At 57.1% G+C, this 15859-nt stretch overlaps 2 protein-coding genes across 2 annotated transcripts; one reads left to right on the top strand and one right to left on the bottom strand.

The window, feature by feature from the left end:
* Positions 1 to 320: 320 nt before the first annotated feature.
* LOC104536648 lies at positions 321 to 8778 on the top strand. Its single transcript, XM_010179328.1, is given in 16 exon segments — positions 321 to 467; positions 1047 to 1135; positions 1291 to 1374; positions 1515 to 1630; positions 2412 to 2524; positions 2833 to 2990; positions 3068 to 3164; positions 3436 to 3480; positions 3882 to 3994; positions 5294 to 5441; positions 5786 to 5874; positions 6849 to 6932; positions 7049 to 7337; positions 7605 to 7759; positions 7876 to 7972; positions 8728 to 8778. Coding segments are annotated over 16 exon segments (1875 nt in total).
* A 498-nt stretch (positions 8779 to 9276) lies between these two features.
* Positions 9277 to 15385, bottom strand: ECI1 (enoyl-CoA delta isomerase 1). The gene is made up of 6 exons (XM_010179327.1): positions 15299 to 15385; positions 14299 to 14426; positions 13536 to 13682; positions 12059 to 12180; positions 11184 to 11362; positions 9277 to 9451 (listed from the first exon to the last, which is right to left on the bottom strand). Exons 2-6 carry the CDS (start codon positions 14413 to 14415, stop codon positions 9288 to 9290), a joined length of 729 nt encoding a protein of 242 aa, XP_010177629.1. The 5' UTR covers positions 14416 to 14426; positions 15299 to 15385; the 3' UTR covers positions 9277 to 9287.
* Between the last annotated feature and the right edge of the window lie 474 nt (positions 15386 to 15859).

The following is a 15859-nucleotide window of genomic DNA, read 5'->3' on the forward strand; positions in this document are numbered from 1 at the left end:
CCACCCGCCCTAGGGCCAGGAGATGCATCCGGGCTGTGCATGATGAATGAGGAAGCATCTGCCCCGTGTCACCTTGAAATGGCATTTGCTCCTTTGCCAGTGAATTATCCGCTCTGGCCTCGCGGGTGGTCTGGCCTCCTTCCAGGAGGGACAGGCAGGGTGAGGGTGCACCATCCCTGGGTCCTGGTGGTTTGCTGGAAAATGGACATCCAGGGAAACCAGCATGGCCAGTGGAAATACTCTGGCCACTCTCGTAATCTGTGCCAAATCCCCCTCCCAGACAGCAGGGCAGAGCTCATCCTTGCTCCTCTGCACGCAGAATGGCATTCTCAAAGCTGGTGCTGTCGCTGCTGGTTGCAGCTTTCCTACTGCACGTGGCCGTCACGCTGAAGATCAGCGCCTTCAACATCAAGACCTTTGGGGACAGCAAGATGTCCAACCAGACCATCGCAGATATCATCGTCTCTGTAAGTGCTGGGGGAGAGAAGCAGTCCTGGCCCCTCTCTGGTCTCTGGAATGCATCCAGCTTGAGGCAGTTGGACACCAGCTTTCTGCCAGCATCCACCCATCTGTGTCCATCCGTGCATCCACCCATCCATCAATTCATCTGCCCACACACTTCCATCCATTCACCTATGCCTCCATCCATTCATCCATCTATCCATCCACACCTCCATCCATCTGTCCATGTCTCCATCCTTCCACCCATCTGCTTGTCCCCCATCACCAACTTCAATCTTGGTTCATCTCCACTCTTGCTGATCCCCAGTCGAGAGCTGATGATGCTCGGTGCTGCCCAGATTCCTCACTCAGCAGCCTGTGAGTGAGGAGTTGCTGGGATAGTGGGTGGTAGACAGATGGGTGCTAGACAGCACCATGTCACCCCAGGGTCCTTCCAGTAGAAGAGCTCCCTCTCTGGCTCCTGTATCCCTGATGCCCCCCCCAACCCATTGCCACCTTGGGAGACTTCACAGCCCAAGAACCCATAGGTGCCCCCACAAATAGCTCCCAGCCAGGGGGGAGCAGCTCTGAGCTTGTCCCCTCAGATCCTGTCAGAGTACGACATCACCTTGGTGCAGGAGGTCCGGGACGCTGACCTGAGCGCTGTGAAGAAGCTTGCGGAGCAGCTCAACAGGTGATCCCAATGGCACAAGGTGGGGGGTGCCTGCAAATGGGATGCCAGGACAGATCCTGGCTGGTGTCGTGCCATGCCAGAGCACCTTCAGCTCAGATAGAGAGAGCCCGCTGGGTGCTGAGGGGGCTCTCACCCTCTCTGCATCTTGCTCTCAGAGCGTCCCCACACCCATACAGCTTTTTGGACAGCATCCCCCTGGGTCGGACCAGCTACAAGGAGCAATATGTCTTCATCTACAGGTAAGACACGCTGCCAGGGTCCAGTGTTCCCTGTGTCACTCACAATCCTCCCCAGTGACCCCCAAAGGGAGATGGGCACATTTGGAGTCCCTGGCTCTTGTGTCAGTGGTGCTGGGGGCTGTCTCACTCTCCTGTCTCAGGTCAGACATGGTCTCTATACTGGGGAGCTACTACTACGACGATGGCTGTGAGTCCTGCAGTACCGATACCTTCAGCAGGGAGCCCTTCATTGTCAAGTTCTCCTCACCCACCACACGTGAGCAGAGGCTGGTGCTGGGGGCTGCCCAGACCTGCCAGGCAGGGGGACTGCACCCTGGAGCCCAGCTCAGGGCCTCCACTGGGGTCCTTCATGGCTGTGGGGCTTTCTCCTTCTCACGGGTGCTCAGAGTTCTTGGGTGTCTGCCCAGCATGGCCAGCACTGCCTGCTCTTTCCCACCATCTTCTGCCACATCCCATCTCCTCCCATCACATGTTGTCTGCCATACACTCTCTACAGTTTTGTGCCACATCATGTCTACAGCTGTTTCCCGTCATGTCCCACATCCCATCACCTGCTGCCTCCCATCTTGTGCCATATCCCATCATCTGCTTCCTCCAGCTGCCTGCCACTTCCCATCATGTGCCACCTCTCATCCTGTGCCATCTCCCATCATGTAGTATCTCCCACCACCTCCCATTTCCCACCTTGTGCCATGTCCTACCCCATGCCATCACTTCCACTTCCCCAACAGCTCCCTAGGGCACACACACTCTCTCATCTCTCTCCCACCCTCATCTCCTTCCCAAAACCATGACAGCTTGGAAAAAATGAGGGGAAACAAGCAGCAAACCCCAAACCATGTGCAGAGGGTCACAGCTACCCACTGGAAATTCCAGTCTGGAGGACAGACAGACCATAAAAATCCAACACGCCCTTTCCCTTCAGCAGCTTTTCCCAGCCAGCAGGTGGAGCTTGGTCAGGGGTGGTCCCCTGGGGTTTCTGCTCCCTTTTTGTGTGCTGCACCTGAGCTGGGTGCTGACAGCTGCCTGTCCAGCAGAGGTGGAGGAGTTTGTGATGGTGCCCCTGCACGCCGAGCCCAGCAGCGCAGCAGATGAGATTGATGCACTGTACGATGTATACACCGATGTCATCGACAAGTGGGCAACCAACGTAAGCGATGGTGGGGAGCTTGGCTCCTCCCCAGGGCAGCCAGGTGGGCTGGTGTATGGCCACCACACATCCTGGTGATCGTCCTGGGGTGGAAGTGTCCCACTGGAGACCTCTCATACACATAAAAGCAGGTGCCACCCCAGCAATGTCCAATCAGGGAGTTGCTGAGTGGCTCTGCTGCCATTAATGGGGGCTTGTTCCTCCATGCTGTGGAGCCCCAGGGAGGTATCTTGCTGCCCAGAGGATTTTAGGGAGCCCTTGCTGCCCCATAAGGTCTGTGGGCAGGAACACAGCTCACTGCCCCACAGAACATCCTCTTCCTGGGTGACTTCAACGCTGGCTGCTCCTACGTGACAAGTGCCCAGTGGCCATCCATCCGACTGCGCTCTCTCCGTGCCTGCGAGTGGCTCATCCCCGACAGTGCTGACACCACTGTCGCCCCCACCACCAACTGCGCCTATGACCGGTGGGTGCCGTGGCAGCGGTGTGGGGGCTGGCATGGGGGGACCAGTGGGTGCTAACGCCCCCATGATGCCCCGGCAGCATCGTCGCCTGCGGCACCGCACTGCGCCAGGACATTGAGCCTGGCTCCGCCACCGTCAACAACTTTCAGAAGCGTTTCCACCTCCAGACCAAGGATGTGAGTGAGGGGCTGGGGCACACAAGCCTGCCACTGCTGGGATCCAGCCCACCACGCCTCCCAGGAGTGTGGGTGGGCTCCCTGACCCCCGGGTTGCACCCAAGGGTGGCCTGACCCAACCCCTGCACCAATGCAGCTCCCCAGCCTGGGCGTTTTGGGATATACTCTAAATATTGGGGTTGGAGTGCAGTGTTGGGGTCCCAGACAGCCAGGACAGCGATGATGGGTCTGGATGAGCTCAGCCTCCTCTCTGCTTTGCCCTCACATACAGGCTTTGGCTGTCAGCGACCATTTCCCAGTGGAGGTGACCCTGAAAGCCCACTGAGCCCATCCTTGTGCCAGCAGCTATCAGGACATCCTGGCACACCTCCGTGTCCATCATGGGAGCCCACGCACCACTGGTGTTAGCTGAGTTGTCCACCGTCTCTGCAAGGAGCTGCAATCTGGGGTCCTGTGGGAGTGGGATGCCCTTAGCTTGCAATAAAAAATGAGCCCTTTCCAGCTTTTGCAGCTTTGGAAAAAGAGTCCCTTCAGTCTCCCCAGTAGCCCCGAACACCCAAACCTCCATCCACCACTGGGGCTAGAACCAGGGAGGTCCCCAGGGCTGGAGGTCCCCTTCTGCCACTGAGAGTCCCAGACCTTGCTGCTTTCCTCTGAGCTGCTGGGACACAAGGAAGGGCCTGGGAGGCTCCAGGCAGGATTTGGCCACCTTTCCAGGTAGCAGGATGCTCTTCCACGGGCTCGGGGGCCACATCCTGCTGGAACCTGCCTGGCTGCGGGATGGCTGACAAGGCGCTGACGGTGAGGGTGGGGGGAGACAGAGACCATGAGTCAGTTCCCTGGGGAATTCAGTGCCTACTGAGAGGGTTTCGGTGTTGGGACTGTGTCTGGGGACACCGTACTCATCCCGTGACTGGAAGTGAGGATGCAAAACCTGGTGGTGCACAAGAGCCCGGCAAGCCACGACCTGAGCAGCTGTCCATCGCCTCCTGCCCGCCTGCCACCGGCACCCTGACACAGCTGCCCGCTCCCTCAGCTGGGGTGATGCCATGTGTCGGGGTGACACTGTGTGTCAGGGTGATGCTGTGTGCCAGCACAGGGAATTCCAGCTTCACTGGGGCTGATTCGGGTCACCAGTGGGACTGCTTTAGGTGGCAACTGGGGCTGCTTTGAGTCACCAGTGGGGCTGTTCTGGGTGACTGCCGGGGCTGCTGCAGGGGTGTACAGTTGCCCTCCTTTGCAAGACTGATGGTGCTCAGCCTGCCTGACCCCGACACACCGCCATTTCCTTCTCTCTTCTCTAATTACACCATCTGAATCACCCCCATTAAGGCTATTGCCCTTCACCGCCTGCCTGGCTGCCATGCCCTGTGCTGTGACCCAGGGGGCCACCCCAACTGCAGCACCCTGAGTCCAGCATGCCCACCCAGCCCCATCAGGATGCCCCAGCACCACCGTACCTCCCCAGCCACCCTTCACCACAACAGCACAGAGGTGGCTATGCCAGCCCCACCCTGCTGCCCTGTGGGTTTTTGGTTTCCCAATGTAGGAAGGAGCCCAAAGCCATGACAAAACCCCCACGGGGGTGTCCGACTCATCCTGCTTTGCCTGCACTTCCACTGGCAATAAAGCCGCCCATCCTGTCGCTGGGAGGACAGAGGTGCTGCGCACTTGGCAAGGTAAGGACAGATCTGGGCTCGGCATCTTCAGTCATAAACTGGGAGGGACTAGGATGAGCTGGGATAAGGAGTTGCTCCCTTACCCCAGCTACAGGGGCTGTGATCAAGTTCAAGGATATGAAGCAGCCCGGAGTGCTGACAGTGGTGGCTGAGGCTGCTGGGCGTTGGAGATGTCCCAGCAGGGAGTGGAGCTGGGCGATCCTGGGTACTAGGAGAGGTGCTGCTGGGTGGATTCAACACGGCGAGACAGGATTTAGCTTCTCCTGGACCAGCGAGCTGGCAGACAGCCTGTGCCAGCTCTGCAGGGGCTGCCCACCACAGCACACTGCTCCACACCAGGACTTAGGAAGAATCTACATGTATTTTTTTTCTCTGTGCCCAAATCCAAAGTAGTTTTCCAAGTTGGGCTTTCATCACTGCATCTCTCTGGCTCAGCATCCCTCCTGGCAGGATGGGGACCATGATGCTGGCACTATCCCTTCTGGCTGTGGCTCTCCCATGCCTGGCCACGGCCACACTGCGTGTCGGTGCCTTCAACATCCAGGCGTTCGGTGACACCAAGATGGCCAACGAGGAAGTGGCGGGCATCATCATCAGCGTGAGTGTGAGACAGGCTGTGTGCTGGGGCAGAACCAAAATATGACTCCTGTGCCAGGGACACGTGGCGACGTGACTGTGGATGGGGTGGCATCCCAGTGCTGGGGATACCCTGAGGGGATGAAGGCTTGGTGAGGAACAAAGTGGGGCATCAGGCAGACCTCATGGTCCCCCTGAGCCCTCTGTGGGGACATCTGCCCCGGCACTGAGGGACAAGCAGGTCCCCATGGCACTGCATCCAGTGTAATGTTGGAGTGCCCGGGTGGGAGACAGTGACCCCGAGCCAGTGACAGGTTGTTGTTGACAGGCTTCTTCTCTCCACTGCTGTTCCTCTTGGCCCCACAGATCCTGCGCCGCTACGACGTGGTGCTGGTGCAGGAGGTGCGCGACTCTGACCTCAGCGCTGTCACCCAGCTCATGGAGCAGCTCAACAGGTATGAGCGGGGTTGGGGCTGAGTGTGTCTGGGCTGAGGCGCCAGCATCAGCTGGGAAAGCCAAGCTGCCCGAGCCAGAAAAGGTCAAATAAGTCATCCATCAGCAGAGGGTTTGTTTTTGGAAAGGGGAATAAGTGCTGGGGAGGAAGCTCTGAGCAGGTGCTGAAAAAGCCACTGGGAATAACCTGGGGAGGGGAAGGGAGATACAAGTGGCAGAAAACCCCTCTGAAAGCTGCAACCCCACCAGAGTGCACAGGAAGGACAGGAACTACAGCTCTGGCAAGCTCCGTCTCCAAAATCCAACAGGATAGGCCAGAGGCGAGAGGGGGAATGAAGAAGGCAGGGAGCCTCCTGCACCCCAGCGAGGGACCCCAGGATGGATCCAGTGGCAGATGATGCTCTGAAACCAATGGATCAGGCACCCCAGGAGGCAAATGGACTGCTGGGGTGGGCTTTTAGCCCACTGAGTGCTGACCCTGTTTTAAGTGAGGCCACAGGCTGGGACTGGGCGGATGACACTGCTGCCCTCTTGAAAGGTGGCAAGTCCTCCTGAGCAGGAACGCCCAGCCCACGTTCTTGCCTCTTTGGTGTCCCCTCAGCACAGCCACAAAGCAGCCAGGGCAGGGAGGGTGACGCCAGGCTCCGTGGAGCCCCAGGCTGCTCATTAACCTAATTTAGCTTTGCTGCAAATGAATGTGGGGAGCATCCCTGCAAAGAAATGGGTGGCAGGAGCTGTCCCGCACCCTCCTGATGGCCGGCTGTGTCCATGGAGCCACTCCAGGGCGGTGGGGACAGCAGGGTGGCTCAGAGCCCATATACCTCATGTCATCCCATGGCCAGGCCACAGTGGCCCACGAGGACGGCAGAGCAGGACTGGCTGGTTCTGATCCCATGGCCACCCAGCCCATGGCCGTGCTGGGGCCACCCCAGGATGGTGCCAGCCACGTCACTGTCCTGCCTTTGCATCTTCACAGCATGTCCACATCCCCATATGACTACGAGATCAGCGGCCTCCTGGGACGGGAAAACTACAAGGAGATGTACCTATTCATCTACAGGTGACAGGGCTGGGCACGCTGCTGCCTGTCCCACAGCACTGTGGGGCCACTGATGCCATGGAGGGGGCACAGGGGCCCTGTCAAGCCCCGGGGTCACTATTCCTTTGGTCTCACAGGACAGACGTTGTGTCCGTGGTGGACACCTACCAATATGAGGATCCTCAGGATGTCTTCAGCCGGGAGCCGTTCATCCTGAGGGTCTCAGCACCCCACACCAGTAAGCAGGGGGGTCAGGTGGCCCCGGGTGGCGGTTCAAGGTGGCCATGGGTCTGATGTCCCTCTCCTCTGGCAGAGGCAGAGGAGTTTGTGCTAGTGCCACTGCACTCAGCCCCACACGATGCCGTCGCCGAAATTGATGCACTCTATGATGTCTACCTGGCCATTCTCCACAAGTGGGGGACTGACGTGAGTGCCGCCAGCACCAGGGGAGGCACCAAGGGTGGGCGCTGAGCCCTGGGGACCACTTGACCCATGCTGAGTCCTCACTCTGAGGCAAGCATAGCTGGTGCAAGGGTGGTGAGGTGGGGCCCTGCTCCTGCCCTGTCCCCTGCCATGGGGGATGCCATGGCACCCAGAGCTGACCTGAAGCAGGGTCTGGTCCCCACGGGAGGGCTGGTGTCAAGGGCAGCCCTGTTACCCAGCTGACATGACTCCCCCATCTCCTCACCACAGAACATCATGTTCCTGGGGGACTTCAACGCTGACTGTGCCTACGTCCAGCCGAGCGACTGGTCAGCCATCCGCTTGCGCACCAGTGACATCTTCAAGTGGCTGCTCCCCGATGATGCTGACACCACCGTGGGGAAGTCGGACTGTGCCTATGACAGGTGAGCGCCACTGTAGCACCGTTACCCTCCCCAGCACCCTAGGGTTCCCCTGTAGCCGGCACCACCACCAAGTGCGGGGGCAGCAGCAGGACCCACGGCCTGTGTCTTCCTGGCAGGATCGTGGTGTGTGGCGCCAAGCTGAAGAGAAGCATCGTGCCAAATTCAGCTGCCATCTACAACTTCCAACGTGCTTTCCGGCTGGAGCAGGAGGAGGTGAGTGGGACATGCAAAGCCGGAGCTCAAAGAGCCACTAAAGCTGAGGTGCCCTAGGCAGCACCAGCTGCAGGGCTGCCAGTGTCTGTTTGGGATTAAGCAGCCTGGTGCAGTTGCAAAGCTGCCTCTTTTGAGTATCAACTTAAAAATGGAGCTGAAGCAGCTCCAGCAGCAGCCTGAGCTGGTTCCAGACACAGCACGTGTGCCCCTACCCAGTGCCTGTCTGCCGGGACATTAGCACAGCTCTGTGTAAGGAACACTCCCCTCCCGCGACGTGGCAGCCCACAGCCAGCTAACAGGGAGCTTGGGGTGACAAGGGACCCAGGGGCGGAAACAGGAAAGGGGATTTGGGGTTGTTGCCTGTCCCGGTGGGGAAGAGATGAGGCGCATGGAGTTTTTTGTGATCTTTCATGAGCGGGCATGGGCAGGACCCCAGGGCATGGGGCAATCAAAGCCAAGCTCCAAGCACTCACAGCTGGCACAGAGCTCTCAAGTGAGACACTGGGGTCTTGGAGGGCAGGCACCTCTCTGCCAGCACCTGTCCCAGGCCACACTTGGGCATCTTCCACAAGAGGTGCCAAAACTGGAGCCTTGTGTTGAGTGTCTCAAGGCTGGGGACATGACGACCCCCTCCAGCAGGTAGAAGGGTCTGGCAGGGTGATCACAGCTGCCCTGTTGGCCCCACCACCACTATGAGGGGCAAGGGGCTCACCGAACCCCTGCATTACACCTCTTCACCTCTCGCTCTCCTCCAGGCTCTGGCAGTCAGTGACCACTACCCAGTGGAGGCGAAGCTGGCAGCTTGAGCTCCTCCTGTGGCTACACACCACAATCCAGCTCCAGCTCCCAACCACCAGCCTCCATGAAAGCGCTCCCTGCAGCCCCATCCATGAGCCCTGCACGTGGGCTGGTCTGGGTCCTGGTCTGAAGAAGAGACACACCACAAACCAGAACCCAGCGTCAAGCCACCAACCAGGAAGTGGTCACTGCGGACAGGTTGGGGAATGACGCATCCACCTCCTTCCTCATCAGACTTTATTGAAAAATCTAATTTCACAGTCAGCTGTTGGACAGGAGGAAGGATATACAAGGACCAGCAGGCTCTGGCCACAGCGGCATCAAGACCCTCTCTTTGCTCTCGAGAAAGGCAGTGGTGGTGTCAGGCACTCTATAGGGACTAAGGGGAAGGGGTGGTTGGGGTGGCCACAGGAGCAGGCAGCATGTCTCCAACTGCTGACACTGGACTTCACTGTGAAAGTCTACAGCTACTGCAGCATTTTGGAGTTCCTGGGACAGAGCCCCAGCTGTCAGCTTCTCAGCTCTTCTTCTTTAGCATCTCCATGTACATGCGAAGTGACTTCTGGATGGACTCTTTTGAGACGAAACTGACGAAGTTCTGAGTGTCTTCCTCCCGGTGAGCTATCAGGCGGTCCAACACCGCCTTCCTCATCATGGACTTGGTGAGCTGACGGGCATGGTCTGCAGAGAGGAGAGCGAGGATGGGGAACACACGTGGTCCTCACCCCTGCCCAGCTCTCAGCCACTGCCACCATGTGCAGGTGCCTCCAAAGAAGGGCAGCTGCACACCAAAGGGCTCTTTAAACCAGCAGGGAAAGATGTCAGAAAAAACCATCGGCTGGAAGCTGAACTGGATACATTCTTGTGCAATAAATTATGATCTGTACCACTCAGTGGGGAAATGACTCAACTACTGAACAGATGAAAAAAAGCTGCGCATCTCCTTCTCTTTGTGCCCTCCAGAGCCCAGCCCCCACCACAACACACACCACTGGGCTCAGGACAGCAGCAACCGAACACAATTCTCTGCTATTTGAAACTGCTCTGGTTCTAAGCTCTCAGAATCACAGAATATTAGGATTTGGAAGGGACCTTGAAAGATCACCCAGTCCAACGCCCCTGCCAGAGCAGGATCACCCAGACCAGGTCACACAGGAACAAGTCCAGGTGGGTTTTGAATGTCTCCAGAGGAGGAGACTCCACAATCTCTCTGGGCAGCCTGGGGCACGCTCTGTAACCCTTACAGTAAATGAGTTTTTCCTCATGTTCACATGGAACTTCCTATGCTCCAGCTTGCACCCATTGCCCCTTGTCCTGTCATTGGACATCAGAGAGAAGAGCCTGGCTCCTTCCTCCTGACACTCACCCTTTACAAATTGATAACCATGAATGAGGTCACCCCTCAGTCTCCTCTTCTCCAAGCTAAAGAGACCCAGCTCCCTCAGCCGCTCCTCATCAGGAGATGCTCCACTCCCTCAATCATCTTTGTGGCTCTGCACTGGACTCTTACAAGCAATTCCTTGTCCATCTTGAACTGAGGGGCCCAGAACTGAACACAAAAGCTCCCTCAATCTCTCCCAACCCAAGTCCTTTGACCCCTAGCAGGACAGTCTGCTCATGCTAAAGACATCATACCAAAGCCAGCAGCACTGCCCCCTTGAGTCCACCCCGCTGGCAGGCTCTGGGCCAGGTCAGTGCGGATACGTGGATGCTGCTGGGGCAGTGCAGGCTGCTGGAGCTGACCAAGGCCTTGAGCCCACATCTGCTCACACACATGGATGCAGCAGCACATTTGTTGCACAGATGTTGCATGCACACTCTGAATGTGCTGCAACAGCAACAGTGAAATGATGACCAACCCTCCCCATTCACTGGTAACCTCAAATCTCTCCAGCATCCATGTGCTACCGACACCAGTACCCAGACTCTCCCTGGGTCTGATTTAGGGCTCTGAGGAAGGAGCTGCATGGTGCCTCCTGCAAGTCAGGAGACAGCACAACTGAGACATGCTCCCCACTATTAGGGCTGAGGTTTCTCTCTAACGTCAGGACAGTGGGGGAGAGCGTGCTGTTTAGGGATCCTCTTTCTGGGGTAACACCTCCACTGAAAGACATGGAGATTCAGTTTGTGTCTGGAGCCCAGGCACCTCCTCAGTAGTGCTGGCAGGGCAAGCCAAGCTGGAGCCACGTGCCCTGCACACCCAGCATGGTGTCCCCTGTGCGGGTGCATTGGCAAGCCCCTCCCTGTTAACTCAAGGCTGCCAGGACCACAGTGCTGAGCTCTCCTACCTCCCAGTAATCCACACCTTCCCCTTAAATGGAAACTGCTACACAGCTCGCAGGTACCAGTCCCGGTACGTGTCCTTCCCACCCTTCAGATGCCCTAAGGGGGGTAAGGGAGGTGCCACCCTTACCAGGAAGGGCCAACCACTGTGCCATAACAGCCACAGCCCTCTCCTGGAGCTTCTCCTCTGGCACCAGCTCATCCACAAGGCCAAGCTTGAGGGCATCGGGTGCAGGGTGGAGGGAACCCAGCTGGAGGGAGCGTTCAGCAATTCGGTGTCCAACAACATTCACAAATGTGTCCTTAAACCTAGAAGACATGGGAGGAAAAGCCACAGTCAGGGAAGGAAACACCCAGCGGTAGCTGCACGCAGACACTGAAGCTAAGAGCACGCTCAGTCCCACTCCCCAGGCGTGGGTCTTGAAACAGCAGCTCCAGGCTCAGGCATGTTGTACAAAGTCAGGCGAGCAGAGCCATTTTCGGTGCTACCCCAAGAGCTCCCTCTCCTCTCCATGAACTGCTCTATTTACCCTCAGTCCACAGGCCTCAGCTGTGCCCACTCCTTCCTTTCCAACAGTACATTTACCTGTTCTAAGGGCAACCAAGGGTCCATGCCTCAGTATCTTAGTGCCCTTATGCTTCCAGAGATCTCCACAGCTATGGCATTTTGCAGGTACACAGCCTGTACCAACAGGAAAGCATATTCCTAGACTGAGCCTGACCAGGGACATCTCCCAGCACTAGTTTTGGAGTTGACTGCAGAGTCAGAACTGAGGTCCTCGCTGGTGAAGGACATGAGGACTTTCTGCAGCTTGAGAGCTTCTCACATCCCTGCAGGATAGGACAGAGAAATGAGGTGCTGTCTCCTGCTGCTGCTACGACCTGACCACTGACATAAAACTACATCTCAGCGGCCAGCAAAACTGATTAATAAACTCCTTGAAGATGAATTCTCATCAGAGACCTGCAACTGACACAGTGTGGAAGTGGGAGGCACTGGCCTACCAGAAGGGAGCCACAATGCCCAGCTGGGCTTCGTTCAGGCCGATGATGAATTTGGGGTTCTCCACCATGATCCTGTAGTCACACGACAAGGCAACGAGACAGCCTCCTGCCGGGCTGGACCCCTGGCAAAGGGAAGGAAGGAGAGAGTCCAGGTCAGCCCTTGTGCACTGGTTACAAATGTCCCTGCAACCTGCAACCCCAGCCTCGCTGTGTTCTCCAGTGCATGGAAGACACAGGGTGACAGAGCTTGTCCCCCAATTCTCTCATTACCTGAGTAGAAACAGACCTAAAGACGATTTCTGATAGGTTTACCAGGGTTTATCCTTTCATTTTTCAATGCTCTTTGCTTCTTCCATTTTCCAGCCTGGAAATCTAGTTAACTGATCTGTGTTACTTGGGTTGCAAACCCCGCAGTGGAGATTTGCTATGGCATTTTCTCATAACCCTGCATGAGTTTTTAACCCTACTTGGGATTATAACCCTAAATGCCACAGAAACGGTTCTGTCCTGGGGCTGTGTAAAATCTTCTGTCTATAAAACTTCCATTTGTGACCACTTTTGCCACAACTCGGTGCTTGCTTAACCCTGCACAGGACACCTGCGGGAGACGCAGCAGCCTTCAAAGACAGTCTATGGACAGACACAGAACGGTGAGCTGCCAAAGTGGCACTGAACTGAAAGATAAAAACATGACACCAAGCACATAACAACCCATCTACAGACACCGAGATTCAGACAGCACTTCCCTGCTGGTGAAGAACCACGGCTGGAGGAGCAAAACTTGGTGAAGAAAGGGCTTATGATAAACCGCACTGCCCAATGTCCAAAATATCGCTGCCCACAGGACCAAGGACAAGCACCTGCAGCGCTGCATGGTTTCCTCCCGTCTCCTCCCCACTGCCAAAGCAGTTCAATGGCCAAGCAAGCAACCCTGAGCAACTCCTATGAGTCTCATCCCCGAGAAAGCAGCTGGTGGGCACGTGACAGGCGTCCTTTGGACTCCTCCCTACGCCAACCGCTTGGCTTCTCTGCTACTCGTCTGCCATCAGTGCCCCTCTGGGCTTAACCACTGGCCTACAGCCCTCCTCCTTGTCCTCCAGCCTTGAGGACAGACTCCCACCTGAGCTCTTGGGGCAGGCCACGGCTCTTACTGCACAAAAGGGCACTTCAGTCCCTATCAGCAGGACACGAATGCCACGCACGGTCTCCACCACAGATGAAATGCCGCTATGCCGCAGCAGTGCCTGCAGCTTACGTGGAGCCTGCAACATCCCACGCCCCCTTACCTTCCCAAGCCCCAACGCGCCAAACCGACAAACGTGGACTTTGCCCAGACTTCCAAACAAATACATCCCTGTAATTCTTTCAGCACTGACAAGCCTGGTTTTTTGGCTGTCCCTGCCCACACGGTGCAAATGAGCTGCAGCAAGTGACAGACCCCATGGGGCAACTAGGGAGGCGGATCTAAAGGACATACGTTGACTGCGGCAACTGTCACCATGTTGGAGCCATACACACGGAGCCACATCTCCTGCACAGCTCTCCAGAACTCAGCGTAGTGCTCCATGCTCTTCCCGCACATCTCAGTGATGTCCAGGCCAGCTGAGAAGATTTTGGGGACGGCCTGGAAGCAGGAAAAAACAAATGTCACTGAGAGTCACTGCTCAGGGGTGACCCTTCAGCTCTCTAACACACTCAGCCTGGTAGCCTGAGGAAAGGGAAAGTGATAATTAAATATGAGATAAACCAAGGTCTTTTGGGGTTCTGAAACAATCTCCCCATGGCCTGGATAATCCTGTCACCTCAACCTGTAGGGCTGGACTCTGTTTGCAGCACAATTTCTCATTATCAGGGTCCCTGTGTGGGTACATCAGCCACAGCACAAAACCTGCCCCGTCCCATTCCTGGGCACTATCTTGTACCTGCATCACCTCTGAAAATAAATGCTGGCGTCTCCTAGCAGCTCCCTCTGGGCAGTTCAAGAGATCTCAAGGGATGTGTCGGGTTTGCAGATAAGCAGCTTTGATTTAAATGACAAATGACCATACTCAGTTGTTATTCTTCCACTAGAAAAGGGCAGTGAAGAAAGAGCACTGCCGCTCCAAGAACCCCTTCCCCTCCTTCCCAGCTGCTTCCAGGCCCTCCCATGCCAGTGACCAGGGAGCCTGAAGACCAAACAGGAGCAAGGGAACAGCACCTGTGCCTGCCAAATCACACCCTAAGCTCAGGACAACACATACGGATGTGAAGATCACGCCCCGGCAGGCCCGGTTGTTCTCCAGCTTCTCCATGCTAATGCAAAACTCAGTGAGGAAGTCCAGGCTGTAGCTGTTGACTGGGGGGCTCTTGAACTTCATCGTGGCGACGCCTGTGCCATGGTTAACACAGAGACATCAGAACCCCCCAACACAAGGGCATGCACTGCCTTGCCCAAGGGAGCTTCACCCATCTCTATGTTTCCCTGCTCACCCCAGATGGTGTCTTTCCATTTCTGGCTCTTCAAAAAGCCACCAGAGTGGTGGGGCCAAAACCTGCCTGCACACCAGGCTCACTCAGCCAGCGGTGAACTTGAAGCATGAACCAGCAAACATGTGCTGTCCACATGGTGTGTCCCAAAAAGCAGCAAATTCTCGGGTCGTGCTGCCCAGTAGGTCCCTTTCCTCTGGGCCACGAAGTAAAGTTGAGCCTCCAGCTTCTATTATAGCAAACATCCCGTGCCCAGGGCCTCACACACCTTTTTGAGCCTGCTGACAGCACTGCTGCCCTGGCCAGCACTGCAGGAAGGGCTCTGAACCCTCCCAACTGGCACTATCCTACCCCAAAAGGTCCTCACCGAGTGCTCAGTCTGGGAACAGCACGAGGACTGGGGCTGGCAGCCAAAGGCAGGCCCTGGGAAGCCTCAAGGAGAGGCATCCCTTTGTTCAGTGTGGGGACATGGCTCCGTGACAGCTACTCCCGGCAGCCAGGACACAGAAATCTCCAGCAACTGCTCCCTGACCTCCACCTGACCTCTACCAGGTCCCTAAAGCATGGACCCCACAAAGGGGACAGGGCACAAAGTTTGCCCGTGGTTACAGCTAGGGTCCTGAGCACCTGAGGCTGGAACATCCGAGGCACTGGTGGCTTTCCACACCCAGAGCCACATGTGCCGTGTGGCTGGCACAGGAGAGAGCACCCTGCCTGCATCCCACAACAGCCCACAGCACATGGGTGACACTGCAGAGGTACCACCCGCCAAACCTGTGCTCTCATCCAGCTCCACCAGGATCTTGTTGTTGCTGAAGGCACGACACGGGGCACGCAGGATGCCAAGGGGCTGCAGGGGACTCGGGGGCTGCAGGCTGGTTCTGCCCCATGCTGGCAGCTGGCGGCAGAGGGGCAGCACACCTGTGGGGACAGAAGCAGGTAGGGCCAGGCAGGGCACAGACCCCTTGGGTGTCGGGTGTGCTCCCCAAAACTGCTCTGCATGATCAGCATGGGCACATAGGGATACCCTGACCCACTGAAGGAGGGCATAGGGACACCGTGACCCATGGCGGGGGGACACAGGGGCACTCTGACTCAAAGAGGCAAGACATGGGGCACTCTGACCCACGGCAGGGGGGACACGGAGGACACACTGGCCCATTGAAGGAGGACATGAGGACACCCTTACACACGGCAGGGGACACGGGGGCACTGACCCACTGAGAGAGGACACAGGGACACCTCAGCCCACGGGACACTCTGAAACAGTGAGGGAGAACATGGGGCACCCTGACCACGACAGCGGGACAAGGGGAGGAGCCACGCGGACTCCTC

The sequence above is a fragment of the Mesitornis unicolor genome, unplaced genomic scaffold (assembly GCF_000695765.1).
Source record: "Mesitornis unicolor isolate BGI_N332 unplaced genomic scaffold, ASM69576v1 scaffold46132, whole genome shotgun sequence".
In the NCBI taxonomy this organism is placed as follows: Eukaryota; Metazoa; Chordata; class Aves; order Mesitornithiformes; family Mesitornithidae; genus Mesitornis; species Mesitornis unicolor.

What these genes read in the sequence shown, in the direction of transcription:
- ECI1 (XM_010179327.1), bottom strand. Translation starts at nt 14,415, where the DNA reads ATGAAGTTCAAGAGCCCCCCAGTCAACAGCTACAGCCTGGACTTCCTC. An exon ending in GGGGCGTGATCTTCACATCC is followed by an intron (nt 13,683 to 14,298) that starts GTATGTGTTGTC and finishes TCCTGCTTCCAG; the next exon opens with GCCGTCCCCAAAATCTTCTC. An exon ending in GGCATTGTGGCTCCCTTCTG is followed by an intron (nt 11,363 to 12,058) that starts GTAGGCCAGTGC and finishes CATGTCTTCTAG; the next exon opens with GTTTAAGGACACATTTGTGA.